This window comes from Electrona antarctica (genome assembly GCF_951216825.1).
Source record: "Electrona antarctica genome assembly, chromosome: 18".
In the NCBI taxonomy this organism is placed as follows: domain Eukaryota; kingdom Metazoa; phylum Chordata; class Actinopteri; order Myctophiformes; family Myctophidae; genus Electrona; species Electrona antarctica.
Genome location: NC_136799.1, coordinates 28,917,815 through 28,935,314, shown reverse-complemented (window position 1 = coordinate 28,935,314; position 17,500 = coordinate 28,917,815). Strand labels below are relative to the sequence as shown.

The window sequence follows — 17,500 nt, the reverse complement described above, 5'->3', positions numbered from 1 at the left end:
GGTTGTATGAAATAGAGAGAATATGTTCAATAGGAGGAGAATGGTTGTATGAAATAGAGAGACTATGTTCAATAGGAGGAGAATGGTTGTATGAAATAGAGAGAATATGTTCAATAGGAGGAGAATGGTTGTATGAAAGCGTGAAAGAGAATGAAATACGGGGCGGCCGTGGTAAATGACTGTGTCAGTGCTTCTGCCTGCTACTCTGCAACAGTTATGGTGAAAACATGAAGGAGAGGTGTAGAGAGAACAAGAAACCCATCCAGGAACAAAAGTTTGTTATTCTAAGTGCATTATGACGTGTGTGTTTGCCATTCAGCAGGGGGTCCCCCCTATGTCCCCATTCAGCAGGGGGTCCCCCCTGTGTCACCATTCAGCAGGGGGTCCCCCCTATGTACCCATTCAGCAGGGGGTCCCTCCTATGTCCCCATTCAGCAGGGGGTCCCCCCTATGTCCCCATTCAGCAGGGGGTCCCCCCTGTGTCCCCATTCAGCAGGGGGTCCCCCCTATGTCCCCATTCAGCAGGGGGTCCCCCCTGTGTCACCATTCAGCAGGGGGTCCCCCCTATGTCACCATTCAGCAGGGGGTCCCCCCTATGTCACCATTCAGCAGGGGGTCCCCCCTATGTCCCCATTCAGCAGGGGGTCCCTCCTATGTCCCCATTCAGCAGGGGGTCCCCCCTATGTCCCCATTCAGCAGGGGGTCCCCCCTGTGTCCCCATTCAGCAGGGGGTCCCCCCTGTGTCCCCATTCAGCAGGGGGTCCCCCCTGTGTCCCCATTCAGCAGGGGGTCCCCCCTATGTAACCATTCAGCAGGGGGTCCCCCCTATGTCACCATTCAGCAGGGGGTCCCCCCTATGTCACCATTCAGCAGGGGGTCCCCCCTATGTCCCCATTCAGCAGGGGGTCCCTCCTATGTCCCCATTCAGCAGGGGGTCCCCCCTATGTCCCCATTCAGCAGGGGGTCCCCCCTGTGTCCCCATTCAGCAGGGGGTGTCCCCTGTGTCCCCATTCAGCAGGGGGTCCCCCCTGTGTCCCCATTCAGCAGGGGGTCCCCCCTATGTAACCATTCAGCAGGGGGTCCCCCCTGTGTCACCATTCAACAGGGGGTCCCCCCTGTGTCACCATTCAGCAGGGGGTCCCCCATATGTCCCCATTCAGCAGGGGGTCCCCCCTATGTCCCCATTCAGCAGGGGGTCCCTCCTATGTCCCCATTCAGCAGGGGGTCCCCCCTATGTCCCCATTCAGCAGGGGGTCCCTCCTATGTCACCATTCAGCAGGGGGTCCCCCCTATGTCCCCATTCAGCAGGGGGTCCCCCCTATGTCCCCATTCAGCAGGGGGTCCCGCCTGCGTCACCGGAGGGGCGAGGTCGTCATACTGACGGTGACACCGTGTCAGTCTCGGCTCTCTTATCTAATTGCCACTCCCTCTCTTCCTCTCCATCTCTCCACCCAAAACCCCTTCCCTCCCTCCATTTTGGGTCCCAGCTGCCTCTCCTCTCCCACCTCTGACCCCGGCCCAAGGCCAAGGCTGGTGGAGGTCGTCGTCACGGCAACCCCAGCGCCCCATGGCCCGTGACTGCTGACCCCGGGAGCCATCAGTAACCGTGACGATCAGCCCCCCCTCCAACCCATCCCACACACGACACACGCCGGCTCTCCTATGAATCCAATTAAGAGTATAGGCGGAGCTGAATTCAATAAGACAGTTTGAGTGACAGACTGATGGATGGATGGATGGATGGGTGGGTGGGTAGATGGACAGACGCATGCAGGGAGAGATAGACAGAGGGACACATGTGCCTTGTGTGTGTGTGTTCGTGGGGGGGGGGTGACCTATTGACCCCTCTCCCCTTTGTCTTTTCCTCTGGAGAGATGGATGCGGAGAAAAGACGGACATATACACCGTTGAATAGAGAGAGGTAAATGGGGGTCAACAAAGCTGAGGTGGCTTGGCGTAACTAAATGGCCCCACGCTCAGAAAGGTCACCACTCCAGAGACTGACCACTAAGTGCTACTTATTGTTATTTTATGCTCTACCTGGTTAAACAATGGGCGGCGAGATCTCAAAGGACCAAAACCAAACGAAACGAAACAAGTTTGCTGAAAAGGCACTCATGTGTATATATCATCTCTCTATCGGGTGGAAACCACATTATGTCCAAAAACTTTGTTTTTGAGGATTCAAATTCAAAAGCAGAAAACGTAGCAGATCCACACAAGCTCAACATTTCGAGCTTGTAGATCTGCTACGTTTTTAGTTTTTGGGCTTTTTAGGCCTTTATTGATAGTGAACAGTAGCCAAGACTGGTGTGCGTTTAGCATCCTCCTGCACAGTGAACAGTAGCCAGACAGGAAAGGGGGAGAGAGATGGGGAGTGACGCGCGGCAAAGGCCGTCGGGCTCGGGAGTCGAACCCGCGACACGCCGTCCGGCTGGTTTGGCAGCCTAGGTGCCCAGACGGTTGAGCTAACCGCCCGGGCCAGTGGATCTGCTACTTTTGATGTTTTTGTGTGACGCTTGCAGTATGATCTTGATCAAGTAGGGCATGAAAACACAAAAAGTTAGAATATGGAGATAAGAGGTTTCTGCCCGACAGCAACGCTAGAGCGATGGCCATTCAGTGCATGGCCGCCTTGGCCGGCGTTCAGAATGTGTGCCGGACTGAAGCGGGGCGGTTCTGGAAAACTGCTCGTGAACCACTCATCCGATCGACTTCACACTGGACACTGCACTGCCTTGGGTCCGAAGCAAGACACCTGCCACGTGTGACGTCGATCGCATCAACAGATCTCGAGATGGACAAAGAACAGACAGGAAAATAACTTCCTGTGGTTAAAAGCAACAATTTTAACCAAAACAAAAATCAAAAAACAGAAGAGGCTATTGGAGAACCTGATTTGGATAGGGACACATGATCTGATGCAGGACAATGTCACTATGACAGAAAGAGACAAGATGGGTCTGTTGCCATACATATTCTGTTGCCATACACTCAATTTTTGTTTCATGTTCGGCAGGCAAGGTGACAATGTATCACAGGCCGCTTTTTCCACATTTTCCCTGTGTGTGTGTGCGCGTGCGTGCGTGCGTGCGTGCGTGCGTGCGTGCGTGCGTGCGTGCGTGCGTGCGTGCGTGCGTGCGTGCGTGCGTGCGTGCGTGCGTGCGTGCGTGCGTGCGTGCGTGCGTGCGTTGTTACCTCCTGGTAGGACAGCTTGCTCTTCAGAGCTAGCTCCGTTTGAACCAGGCTGGAGGTGTAGATGGCTGAGCGATACTGGGTACCAATGTCCGCATTCTGCTTCATACCTGGACATGCACGCACGCACGCATGCACGCACGCACGCACACACACACACACACACACACACACACACACATACACACACACACACGCGCGCGCACAAACAGGAACAAACAAGACAAAGACACCTCATTATATCAATTATCATTAGGGTTAAATAGCAGCACAATCAACCCTGACACAACACAATAAGGACTGGAAAGCGTTTTCACTCCCATGTCATCATCCAACATCTTGAATTCGTGAGGATAAGGATAGCCACGGGTTCCCGCTTTTGATAGGAACGAGATCTGTGTGTGTGTGTGTGTGTGTGCGCGCGAGCGTGTCATGCAATGTCTCCCTTTGTAACTCTGAGAGTGTACAAATGCAACAAAATGGATGCCCATTTGGTTCCATTTGTACACTCTCAGAGTCGAATGAGCACTTAGCATTTTAATAAATATATATATATATTTATTTTTACTGTGTGTACTGCCAACGCTTTCATCAGCTTTGCATCAGTGCGTGTTTGGAGGAGGCCCAGGTCTTACAGCGTGTGTACGTCGATTAGGAGGACGCCAAAACAGCGTCTCCCCCTATCTCCTCCGCAGTGCGTTTCAGATGCCACCATCCTGAGGAGATCTGGCATCTCCGGAAAACAGCTGACCTACAAGCCAGCGTTGCGGGCTTGTAGATCGGCTGTTTTCCCCGTGCGCGACACAGGCACGCGACCGAGTACTATATCAGGCATAACCCGCTTCTGTTTGTCTCCCCCTCCCTTCCACCCACCTCTCCTTTGTTTCTTCAATTTTTTGCGGAGCTCTAATCTTTTCTTCCCTCTCCTCCTCAAATCCCTGCTCTTCTCTTTTCTTCTCTCTTCTCTCCCCCCCTGTTCTCGTCACCCTATCTTCCACCTTTTACAGAGGCTTCTCCTCTGCGTTGTTCCCCTTCGGGAGATGTAATCTCTTGATGTCAGTCTTCTTAAATGCTCCCGTTTCGTGAATGTTTACAGTTTTTCAATTTCGTTTTGTTATTTCTGTCTTTCCATCGTCGCTGACTCTCTTCTGTCTGTGCCACTCGCTCCACTGCTCCCCATCGGTGGTGGACAAAGTGAACATACTCGAGAATATTTTCAGAAATTTCCAGAAATGAAAAAAAAAAACAGTGAAAATAGCCGGTCTAGAAGCTCACAACGAGTCACATCGGCAATTTTCCCTATTATTTGTAATAGGCCTTATGTGGCTAATTCATAGTTCATCATTACATATCTTTGCAAGTTTCTGTCCCAAGAGTCCTTTCCTGGAAATGTAGTGGACTCAAAAGTACAGTATTTCTATTTAAAGTGGAGTGAAAGTCATCAGTTAGTCCACCACAGCTCCCCATTTCCACACTCATCCATGTCTATCCCCCCCTTCACTTTCTACGCAGCACTGGGCGTCAGCCATCTTACCCCCCCAGCTTTGCGGTTTAGGGAAGAAGGCTGATGTTTGGGCCCTTCATCAAAGGCCACCAAGCCGCTCCCCCATTGGCTGACCACTTGAGCCACTTTTATCCGATAGGCTGACCGGGCTGAGGTCCAACAGCTTCGCTGTCATACATGAACTTCCTGTCTGACCTCAGGGCTCTGACTAAACCAGCACACACGTGCGCACGCACGCACGCACGCACGCACGCACGCACGCATGTGAACAAAAGTACCCACTGTAAATGACATTTCTCCTTACAAAATGTAAGAATTACAACATATCCTACATGAAAGCAAATCAGGGAAGACGAGAGAGAGAAGGCTCTCCCATCACAGCACCAAGGCGCAGGTGGAGAGAGACACGCGGAAGATCACAGAACCAACATGAGACAGACACCCACGGCGACCGATATAGTCAACTCCAAAACAAAGACAATTAGGACAGGGATCCATCCATCATTAGGAGAGAACCTGCTCCCCGATCAAAACATTAACACAATCCAAACATCAGTCTTCCCTTTTGATTGTACAACCTCCAAAACACATCCCCCAAATGCATTCCACCCCCAAAGCAGCAAATACCACCCAAAAAACTCATTCTCTCTCCCTCTCTCTCTTTCTCTCTCTCTCTCTCCATTTTTAACGGCCCCCTTCGTTTTTTCTCCATCCATCAAAGGCGGCAGTAATTATTAATGAGAGCCTCCCCTGTTATCTCTGCATTATGCATGAGAGCCTTGCCTCTGAAAGCAGAGAGGCTAATGGGGGGTGCAGAGGAAGGGGAGGGGCCAAGGGTCACATGCGCACATATATATATATATATATATATATATATATATATATAAATATATGTGTGTGTGTGTGTGTGTGTGTGTGTGTGTGTGTGTGTGTGTGTGTGTGTGTGTGCACGTACGTGCACTGCGACCCGTTACGCCCACAGAGCCAAAAATATTAATTAATTGCACATCCCCTCCCCAAAATAGAAAAAGTAGGCCCTCCAACCAAGGTGAAAGCCAAAAATCAACCAGCCAAACTGAAACTGAGTGTGTGTGTGTGTGGGGGGGGGTGCAATCTCCAGGGAAATAGCTACACTTTCCAACTGACAAACACACCCACTGTAAGAAACACACACACTTTCTCTTTTTTGGTAGTTGTGTTCAACCCCCCCGGAGATTTCCAGGCAACCGTGTACTAAAAATCTCTTCCGGCGTTTGCGCGTGCTCAGTGCACGCACGAACACACACACACACACACACACACACACACACACACACACACACACACACACACACACACACACACACACACACACACACACACACACACACACACACACACACACACACACACACACACACACACACACACACACACACACACACACACACACACACACACACACACACACACACACACACACACACACACAGCTCGTCCCTGCTGGCTATTGGGGATAAAAGACGGCAATTTCTTTGACTTCCTATACTTTCCTTCCATCGTTCTATTGCACTTGCTCAGATTGCTGGAGCTTTCTCTAATTCACTCTTCATTTTCTCAGAAATTCTCTTGCCTCACCTTCTTTCCCTCTCTTTCGACACACGCACAAGTACATGGCTTTGTGCACGCAGGTGTCTGCGTACGATGGCCTAGTCTTCCAGTGGGGGAAGGCCTGATTTGTGTTTGGTTGCACGCCAGCATGTCACACAGACAATTACAGACAGCTACAAGCAGTGCCATGCTTGTAGATCTGCTGTTTTGGTGCACTGCATCAGTGGTTTGGAAAACCTTTCTTGTCAAGGATCCCCAAATATGATATATATTTGGCCGCGGACCCCCATTTGAAAATATTTCGTGCCAGGGCCCGGGACCCCGAGAAGATTTGGCAGGATTTGTGAACTTTAAAAAATATATAAAAAAAATACAGTGTGTGTGTAATTGTGTGTGTATAGGCTATATATATATATATATATATATATATATATATATATATATATATATATATAGTTGCGAACTTATTTTTGGAAAAAAATAAAAAATAAAATAGGGCTTACATTTTTAAACTGTTCCTCATTTTGCTGAGGACTTCCTGGGGCCCCCCTAAGGATGCCCAGGGGGCCCCGGACCCCACTTTGAGAACCACTGCGCTACAAACACGAGGCACAACCAAAGTATATAAGTCAGGCCGGGGGCTCTAGCCGCGCCTCAGCTCAGATCTGTGCGTTGTTTTTTTTCTTTTCTTTTTTTCAGTTGCAGGCAAAAAAGGGGATGAAACCGTTAAGGAGGTAATCAGATTAAAAGGGATGGCGGCTGCTATGAAAAGACTGGAGAGGAGTTAGGGAGGGAGGGAGGGAGGGGGGGGGGGGGCTGTACCACGGTATGCTTTACACGCGTGACTGTCTATGCCCCGCCCACCTCTCCTGAGTGACTGTCTATGCCCCGCCCACCTCTCCTGAGTGACTGTCTATGCCCCGCCCACCTCTCCTGAGTGACTGTCTATGCCCCGCCCACCTCTCCTGACGCCGTGGCCTGACCTCGGCTTATAGTCTCTGTGGGCTTCTTTACACAACCACGCTTCATCCTTTAACAAGTGGAAGTGTGCCAGATTAGCCTCACCTGTGCACCTCTTCAATGGACGCTCCCTCCCTCCGTTGCACCACTTAAACCCTAGCATCCGTATTCTGGGAGGGAAAAAAAACAACACTAGCAGAAAATACTAGTTCGACGAGCTTTCAACTCGTCCCGTTTAAAGCTTGTAGATCGGCTATACCTTAAGTTAAGATATTTTATGTATGTGGACATACACTAGCATAGAGCCCTGAGGGACTCCGCTCAACAACGTATGGGTTTTAAGTGGTTACAATGTTAACCGCATTAACCCATATAGCATGCCTATTCTGGACATTTTATATTGGGAGAATGTATTGTTGGTAGATCAGCCATTTCCGGCGATGAGATTTGGTGTAGATGCATGGGGGGAAAAAGAAGTGGGCCAAGGATGGACCCCTGGGGGACCCCGGTCAACCAAGTATATAGGCTTTAAAGAGGTCAACAGCCTGTGGCATTGGAACAGATGTGAAAGTGGACTGGGCCAGCCGCGTCACTGCCATGCCCCTGGGTTGGATTCCCGTCTCGTCCGCGGCGCCTACTCCCTATGCTCCCTATCCATGCCTTCTTTTTTGTCCTTTATATCAGACTAAATAATTATACTCGCCATAAATTCTTTTTTTTAAAGGACGCGAAAGACATGTTAATTATGTAAAATCAATTATTACATTGCCAAGAAAGAAGTAGCAAAGCCTTCCACAATCAAGGCAGTGTCATTATAATTATATAGTATAGTTATACATTTGCATAAATGTTGACTTTTCACATGGTTTTGATTGCATTTGGTGGTTTGCTCTGCTTAGCTTACACTTTGGCAATTTCACATTTAGCCGACACTCTAATTCGGAGCAAATTACACTGAGTGCAACAAAAGAATTAAATAATTAATTAGACACATTGGCGTTTATATGCTGGTGCTATTTCTGCACCCATATAATCCTCTAAAAGGAATGAGAACACACCGGCTGAACACTGACAAATCTCTCCTTCCACCGTCTTTCATGTATTCAGTACTTCCCCGATCTGCTGTCCTGTCGGAAGAGACACGCACCGGCACTCACCACAGTACTACACTGCTTCACAGTCAGGACAGAGAGACAGAGACATAGACAGAGAGACAGAGACATAGAGAGAGACAGCGACAGTACTACACTGCTTCACAGTCAGGACAGAGAGACAGAGACATAGAGAGAGACAGACAGTACTACACTGCTTTACAGGACAGAGAGACAGAGACATAGAGAGAGACAGAGACAGAGACAGTAGTACACTGCTTTACAGGACAGAGAGACAGAGACATAGAGAGAGACAGAGATAGTAGTACACTGCTTTACAGGACAGAGAGACAGAGACATAGAGAGAGACAGACAGTACTACACTGCTTTACAGGACAGAGAGACAGAGACATAGAGAGAGACAGAGACAGTACTACGCTGCTTCACAGTCAGGACAGAGACATAGAGAGAGACAGCGACAGTACTACACTGCTTTACAGGACAGAGAGACAGAGACATAGAGAGAGACAGACAGTACTACACTGCTTTACAGGACAGAGAGACAGCGACAGTACTACACTGCTTTACAGGACAGAGAGACAGAGACATAGAGAGAGACAGCGACAGTACTACACTGCTTTACAGGACAGAGAGACAGAGACATAGAGAGAGACAGCGACAGTACTACACTGCTTTACAGGACAGAGAGACAGAGACAGAGAGAGACAGACAGTACTACACTGATTTACAGTCAGGACAGAGAGACAGAGAGACAGACAGTACTACACTGCTTTACAGTCAGGACAGAGAGACAGAGACATAGAGAGAGACATGACAGTACTACACTGCTTTACAGGACAGAGAGACAGAGACATAGAGAGAGACAGACAGTACTACACTGCTTTACAGGACAGAGAGACATAGAGAGAGACAGACAGTACTACACTGCTTTACAGTCAAGACAGAGAGACAGAGAGAGACATGGTGCCCAATTCCTGCTACCTCGCAAAGAAGTGATTTCCATTGGTATATCCACGTGTCTGTATCAGGATATCAACAGAATATATACTGTATACAGTAAAAATCTATTAATTTATGAATAGATATTAATTTATGCATATAACACAGGGACCCTTTGATAACCACTGTGCACTCATAGGCCTGAGGATTTCACCGCGCAGTCACATCAGCTATCTCCATCATTTTCTATGATTTAGTCTCCGAAGCAGTACAGGGAAAGTGTAAAAAGACACACAGAAAAAACACTAAACCATGATCAAGCAAGTATGGCTGTAATCGGTCTTTCCTCTCTCTCAGTGTGTGTGTGTGTGTATGTGTGTGTGTGTGTGTGTGTGTGTGTGTGTGTGTGCGCGCGTGCGTGCGTGTGATTATACTGAGGGTTGTAGCGTGCCCCGCGGTCCCGCTCCGGCTGTGTGCGTGCCAGCACAGTCCTCTCCTCCACTCCCCTCTCTCGGCTGCTATTTTTGCCCTGTTCTTATGTAAGCTGCTTCTGACGCGCTGGAAACAGGCAGAGCAGCGAGCTGCCTGGGATCAACCTCACTGGACACACGCACGTGCGCACGTGCGCACGTGCGCGCGCACATACAAGCGCTAGTGCATGCACGCCACGGCATGTGCACATAGATATACACACACACACAAACACATGCACACCTAAGCAAGTCCAACTAAACATACTATGAATGTAAATAAATTCATTACACACACGTCGTCAAACACCAGGCAAATCAGTGAGAGGGAGCGGCCCAATTTACTTTCAGATGCTCACCCTTGTACGTGTGTGCTTGTGCACACTTCTATATGTAATCTTCTAAGTAATGTAAACATGTGCATGTGCTACGTGTGTGTGTAGGTCTGCGTGCGCAGAGCGTGTGTGCGTGCAGCCGAGCGCCGCAGCAGCAGCAGCAGCAGCAGCAGCAGCGGTGTGACATTGTGGTCGACATTCTCCGGTTTGTCGGCTCAAGATATTGCTCCGGCCAGCGCCTACCGTCCCGTCGGTGACGTAATCATTAAGAAAATGGCTAACATTTATAACAGTGACGCCGCCGCCACCTCGCTCAGCAAACCTGCCGCTTTGAGGTAAGACAATTTAACCCATTACAACCTGGGAAAGCAGCCAGTGTGTCATTTTAGATTAGATAGCGTTCAGAAATAGCAGGTCTACAAGCTCGCATCGCGGCACGAAGTGACACGCTGCAAACTTTATTGTACTTCATGAGCTCTCGTACGAGCTTGTACATCTGCTATTCATGAGTTTCAAATGTAGTCCTACACCTGCCTTGTTGAGGACCAACACAGGTGTTTCAATTTGTCTGAACGGTCTGATTGACGTAGAACTCATTAATTACGAGAGCGATTACGCCATGCGTGTCCTTCCCAAATAAATGTATGAGGCCATGTTGCCCCTAACATAAATAGCATCTACTGGCTGTTGCTCAATAATTCAAAAAAATATAAAAAGTGTCACATACTCTCCAATAGTCACTAAATAAACAATGGAACATTGAATAACCCTCAGTAGTATTCTGTGGCAAGTTCAATTTACGGGCAGCCAACTTTTATGTAATAACCGCACAGACGGTATAAGATTCTTCAAAATATGTCCTTTAGGAATACATTTTGTGATGTCAACTCAATTTGCCAGCATTCAAATGACACTTTTCGACACCCTGAAAGAGCTGTGGATTTTTAGCTTGCCTCCGTGTGTGTGTGTGTGTGTGTGTGTGTGTGTGTGTGTGTGTGTGTGTGTGTGTGTGTGTGTGTGTGTGTGAGTATGTGTGTGTGTGTGAGTGTGTGTGTGTGTGTGTGTGTGTGTGTGTGAGTATGTGTGTGTGTGTGTGTGTGTGTGTGTGAGTGTGTGTGAGAGAGTATGTGTGTGTGTGTGTGTGTGTGTGTGTGTGTGTGTGTGTGTGTGTGTGTGTGTGTGTGTGTGTGTGTGTGTGTGTGTGTGTGTGTGTGTGTGTGTGTGTGTGTTCCATCAGACGGACATTATTATTCAAACTGTCGAGTCTGGGGTCTCTGTCTCTAATCAAGCCAGCTCAGGTTGGGGCCTAACCCTGCTATAGTATAATCTAACCCTGCTATAGTATAATCTAACCCTGCTATAGTCTAACCCTGCTATAGTATAATCTAACCCTGCTATAGTATAATCTAACCCTGCTATAGTATAATCTAACCCTGCTATAGTATAATCTAACCCTGCTATAGTATAATCTAACCCTGCTATAGTATATGGTCTCTGTCTCTAATCAAGCCAGCTCAGGTTGGGGCCTAACCCTAACCCTAACCCTGCTATAGTATAATCCATTTGACTCTCTTCTTCTCTCTTTGCCCTCACTTTGCTTTCACTTCTCTTTTCTTTAATTTGCCCTATATGTAGTATTTCCTTTCCCCACAATCCACATCCATCCCTCCACAATGCATGCATGTGCTCATGTACATATGCACATAATACATGCAGAAATACACAAAAGCGTGAAGATTTAGGCCAATGCATGCAAATCGTCTCCCGGAAAACGTAACCAGTTAAGCCCCATCTTATACGTAGCCGTATGCCAGTGTCACACAAAATGAGTGACAATAACAAAAATAGCCCATCTATCTACTGTATGTACAAACTCACGGCGCGTTGTGACTCGCTTGTAGATATGCCACGCTTGCCATTTTGGACAAATTGTGCAATGTTTGCCTAATAATGACACGGCCAAAAACACGGACGCCAGGGTGAAAGTGGCTAGTAGGATCATCCAACGTGTATGCGCAGACACACAGAAACCCACCCCCAACCCGGCATGCACACGCGCGCCACACGCCACGCGCCACGCAATCTCCATAAATTAGAGCTGTCAGCGTGTGTGAGGGTGTAATAAGTGACACCTGGTAATGGGCATGCCATTCTCAGCCAACCGAAGAGCACGAAAAAAAGGGGGCTGGGTGGGAGGAAGGGTGATGTGGGGGTGCAGGGGTCCAAAGGTGAAGGGTCAAGGTCACCTCCTAAGGGGGTCGCCTTTAGATAGGAGGGGTGCCCCTAAAATGAGGGATGTGGTGACACTGGGAGGGGGGGCATGGGGGGTACCCCAAGAGGGAATTGGCGTGTGCCTGAAGCCAGCTGGGCTGATGATATTATATGAAGGAATATTCATGTTCATTTGTTCAGTTGTCAAGAGGCGAGACGAGACGGCCACTAGCACGGCCTATCAGATGAAGACAGAACCAACGATGTCTCTCTTTTTTTCATTGTATGTGCCCGGCGCACCAAATACAACTCAAATACAACTCATGCTTGCTGTCACTTAGAAACATTACATGCACATAAATGTGTAGCAATGGATCCAATGTAGTTATAATTTTGTCACACAAGTTCTCTCATAAAGACTTAAAAGGTGGTGTAGGTGATTGTCTTTGATTAAAATAAGTGTTAGAAAGCTCTATATTGTGATATTACTCATTGCTATAGAGTGTTTGTTCAGTAACAGGAGTCTCCATGTCTCTCCAGCTTTTTATTAAACATGCATTTTCAGAAACCGAAACTGGGATACCAATTCTATCAAATGAGGATGAAGAACGCAGTCAGGATACAGATTAAACAAGTGGAATTGTAAGTGATGACACAAAGAAATGGGCAGTCAAAATTGGAACTGGAACACTAAGATAAAGCTCATAAATAGCTACTCTCTCCTGATTGTCTGGAATTTTGTCAACTACCTGAAAATGTATTTTCTGTTAATTAAACAGCTGGAGAGACAGGGAGACCCCATATTACTGAACAGACACTCTATAGCAATGATTACTATCAGAATATAGTGATTTAACCTTAAACAAAAAACTTTTTGTTTTAACCAAAAAATATCACGTACTCTACCTTTAACCACTTTTACTTAAAAAAAAAGTATAATAGCAGATCTACAAGTTCAGAATGTGTCACAATGTTTAGTTGGGTATTCATTTTACGAAAAATCATAAAAAGGTGAAATGCAGAGACACAAGCCTGACAGCCATGTCAGAATGTCTGTTTTGGCATATCACAATACTGTATGACGAAGATGTGTCGTGTCAGGCCCATTTTGTGTACTGTACGTAAATAGTATTTTAAGAACAATTCAAGAGGGTTTCTCTGTCACTCACTCGTACAAGAAGGAGCCGTGATGGCAGTGCTGGTGTGTTATGATCTGTTAACAATACAACACGATCAGAATACTGCACATGAGACACGCAAAATACAAAGTACAGAAGTCAAGACACAGTAAGTATACCTTTTAGCAGCACTGCGGAGTGTACAGAATATGAATTCATTTTCATATATTCATGATTTCAAGAGTATATACAGTACACACAGTGCAAGTACAATATGTGCAAAAAAATGTAAAAAGGTTGAAGAGGTTCCACTATTCCCACTATCACCAAACAGCACAACGTATCATAATTCATAAGACATGTTGGTATCTGCAAATAATGATATAGAAGTATGCAATTACGTTTCTTCATGTAGATTATGGATACAAAATAAAAATAAAGAATCTATCCGACATTGCTGTTACGTTTCAATTCAGCCACATGCAGTCTACAGCGGCAAGCACGCGTGTGCACGCTGCGTGTGCACACACGTGTTATCAACCGAGGACAGACCCTGTCGGCCATTTTAGGTGTGCGCCTGCCTTTGCGCGCGCACGTGCCGGCGTACGCCTCTGTGATGCCTGTTCACTGACGCAGCATCAGCAACCTACGCCATAAATACTGCATGGCCTCAAAAAAGAGGAGAGAGGAGAGGAGAGGAGAGGAGAGGAGAGGAGAGGAGAGGAGAGGAGAGGAGAGGAGAGGAGAGGAGAGGAGAGGAGAGGAGAGGAGGGGAGAGGAGACAAAGACGGGGGGGGGGGGGACCTAGGTTGTTAAGATGAAGAGCTGGTGAGGAGGGGGATGGAGGAGGGGGTGTGGGGGTAAAGGAGAGAGGGGGAAGGGAGGATGAGGATGAGGAGAGGAGAGAATGACTAAGAGATAAAAGAGGAGCGAATGCATGCGTGTGTGTGTGTGTGTGTGTGTGTGTGTGTGTGTGTGTGTGTGTGTGTGTGTGTGTGTGTGTGTGTGTGTGTGTGTGTGACGAGGGGATGGCCTGGGGGAGCGGTCGACTCACAGCGTTGCTCTGCGGATGTGCTGACAGGCTCTGGGCCTCTCTGACTCTCTCCATCTCTCTCTCTCTCTCTCTCTCTCCATCTCTCTCTCTCTCTCTCTCTCCATCTCCCTCTCTCTCACACACACACACACACACACACACATACTCACTCTCTCTCGCTCCCCCGCAAAAAGGGTACGAGGGTGAAACAGGGGTGAAAGGGAAAGAAATAGGGGGGGGCGAACAGAGAACCGAACGAGGGGGGAACGGGATGGAGTGATGGCCGTAATGACAGCGACAAGAAACCGAGAGTACAGGAGAACGCCAGGGAGATGGAACAGTAAAGACAGGGAAAAAAAGAGAGCGGGGTGACAAGTGAGGAGGTGGGCATACGGTGTGTGAGAGAAGTGACGAAGGGGGGAAGATTAGAGAGGATGGGTGGAAGGCAGCGAGGAGAGGTGAATGTGCGGAGGGGTTGGTGAGGAACGGAAGGAGGCCGATAAGATGCTCTTATCCCTCCAGACAGACAGGAGGGGGAGACAGCCTGGGGGTCCACTGGGAAAAGGAACTAAGGGGGACAGAGCGGGGGGTTGTGGGGTATAGGATAGGGGGACAGCAGAGGGAATGATGTGATGGGGGTACTTGAGGAGTGGGACAGACGTGGGGGTGGGGTGCAGAGCTGAGCTGAGGGCCTCTTAAATGAGGAAGTATCCAACCGACCTGCCGATACAATACCGTGGGCACAATACGTGTGTGCATGTCAGTTATGTGCAACGTCGTTCTGTGCCTATGCGCGTGCCAACTGCGGACAGCCTTGAGTTTACCCATTCACGGGTATGCATATTGAACAATTTTGTGCACAATTGTGGTATGCGAAATGTGTGCGGATCAACCCGCGGAGCTATACGGGGGAGCCAGGCGAGCTATGGCACGCGTCGAGTGATTAAGCGAATACAACTCTCAAGTTTCTGTTTCCAACTTCCCAGAGACGAAGAGACAGAACTTTTGTGAGGCGTTGATGGTGCCATGATGTTGTCACTTACAGTCTTACACGTGACCGTGCCGTATCGAAGCGCCATTGTGGCGTAGGCAGAACAGAAACATATAATTTGTGTGAATGTTGAGAGTGTGATGTGTGTGTGTGTGTGTGTGTGTGTGTGTGTGTGTGTTGGGGGGGGGTCTTTATGCAACATCCCAGGGAAGCCAGCAGATTGAGACTAGTGTTGCTGAATATGGAAAGAGGGCACAAGGCAGAGGCTGCTGGGCGTTTCTGATTGGTTGCTAATGTTGCTATCCAGGCTGGGATTGGTGGAGCCGACGCAGCCCGACATCACGTTGTCGGGACTAAACCCTTTTGAACTAAGGCAAAGCAGAGATGCACGGATTTCAAATCACGCGAGCACGCACACGAGCGCACGCACGCACACACACACGCACACACGCACACACACACACACGCGCGCGCACACACACACACACAAATAGAACTGAAGGAATTGCGTATTTGAATGAATATGCATCAATCGGTACGTAATATTTCAGTGAGCACTCAAACATAATGTACAAACTCTCCCTGTGTGTACGACGTGCATGCACGGATAGGAAATGAATACACAATGTGTCTGGGCTCCACTCCATATATGCTGAGCTCTCATGTGAAGCTGAATCTGTGCAATAAAAAAAAAAAGAATCCGAGTGAATCTCCTTAATTTCTCCATTCTCTTTCACGCCTTGGCTCCTAGGTGGACAGAATAAATTGCAGCTTAAGCACGCGTGAAGGCACAGCCAGCGGGCCCGTTTCCACCACTCTACGCCACATTTGTCAAATCAGAGGAATTTCTGCCTGCGCGTGAACCCGAAGTCAGCGTTGAAGATGAGAACAGAAGCGGCGAGGAGGATTCACATTTAAGGTTTTAATAACGACACTATGGGGAAAAAGAACAACTCGTGGATTCATTCATTTTGGAACGCAGATGGCCTGTTTTTTTTTCCTCCGTATATACCCGAAAAAAGGAAGAGGAAAAAAATGCACCTGACAACTACAGGCGAGCACGGACAATAAGCTGCACGCTATTAATAAAACATGGGAGGAGACGAGGCGGTGAGTCAGGGGAAATGCATGACTACTCTTTCGGCCTCGGTGCCTTCACCCTGCGGCAGGCCGACCGGAGGTCCGCCCATGCCTTCGCCGCATGGTAACCAAGAGGCTGTGCCCTTGCCCACAGTGAGCAGGAGAGGCTGACTGGGATTGGAATGACGTGGTTCAAGGGCGGGGGTGGGGGGGGTGGGGGGGGTGGGGGGGTCTCAGTCCTTGACTGCGGCCTTCTATACACCTGTGCCTCCCTCTTCCTGAAGCCACCTCCAAACAAAAGCATGGGCAGTGAAAGCCCGGAATTCAAAATGCACTTGAGCTCAAGTACAAAAGTATTGATATCAAAATGTACTTAAAGTACTGAAAGTAGAAACTAGGCATTATGCAGAATGTCCCATTTCAAATTAAATGTATACAAATCTTTTGAAAAAGGCAGATCAACAAGCTCACAATGCATCGCATCGCAACACATTGGTTACATATTGTACACCTTTCGTGTCAGTCAACAAATTAACCAAGAACAAAAAGGGTTTTGTTTGTCACTCACTCATACAGGTAGAAGCAGCCAAATGTTGGTGTGGCATGTTCCCAAGTTATTCCCCAAACTAACCCCGAATGAATAAATTAACACTGCGGATTTCACTGTGTAGGCCGTCAAATGCTTCAGCGCAGAAGACGGGTGGGGTGGGGTTGCATGAGTGTACTGCTGGGGAGCAGCATTGGCAGTACAAGCACTAACATGGGTGACATTTATATTTAGGTCACACACCAGCGAGCGCACGAGAGACCGAGTATCGCTGATATACGAGAGAGCGAGCAACATTGATGTAACGCCGCTGACGTGGAGGGGGCAATGTCGGTCTCTGGAGTGTGTGTGTGTGTGTGTGTGTGTGTGTGTGTGTGTGTGTGTGTGTGTGTGTGTGTGTGTGTGTGTGTGTGTG

General features: G+C 48.3%; 1 protein-coding gene across 1 annotated transcript in view; it reads right to left on the bottom strand.

Moving 5' to 3' along the window:
* Nucleotides 1-17,500, bottom strand: part of msrab (methionine sulfoxide reductase Ab) — a 49,798-nt gene that overhangs the window by 12,899 nt on the left and 19,399 nt on the right. Inside the window, exon 5 of the mRNA XM_079527894.1 lies at nt 3,199-3,305. Within this exon, the coding sequence (XP_079384020.1) occupies nt 3,199-3,305 (107 nt within the window). The remainder of the gene's footprint in view (nt 1-3,198; nt 3,306-17,500) is intronic.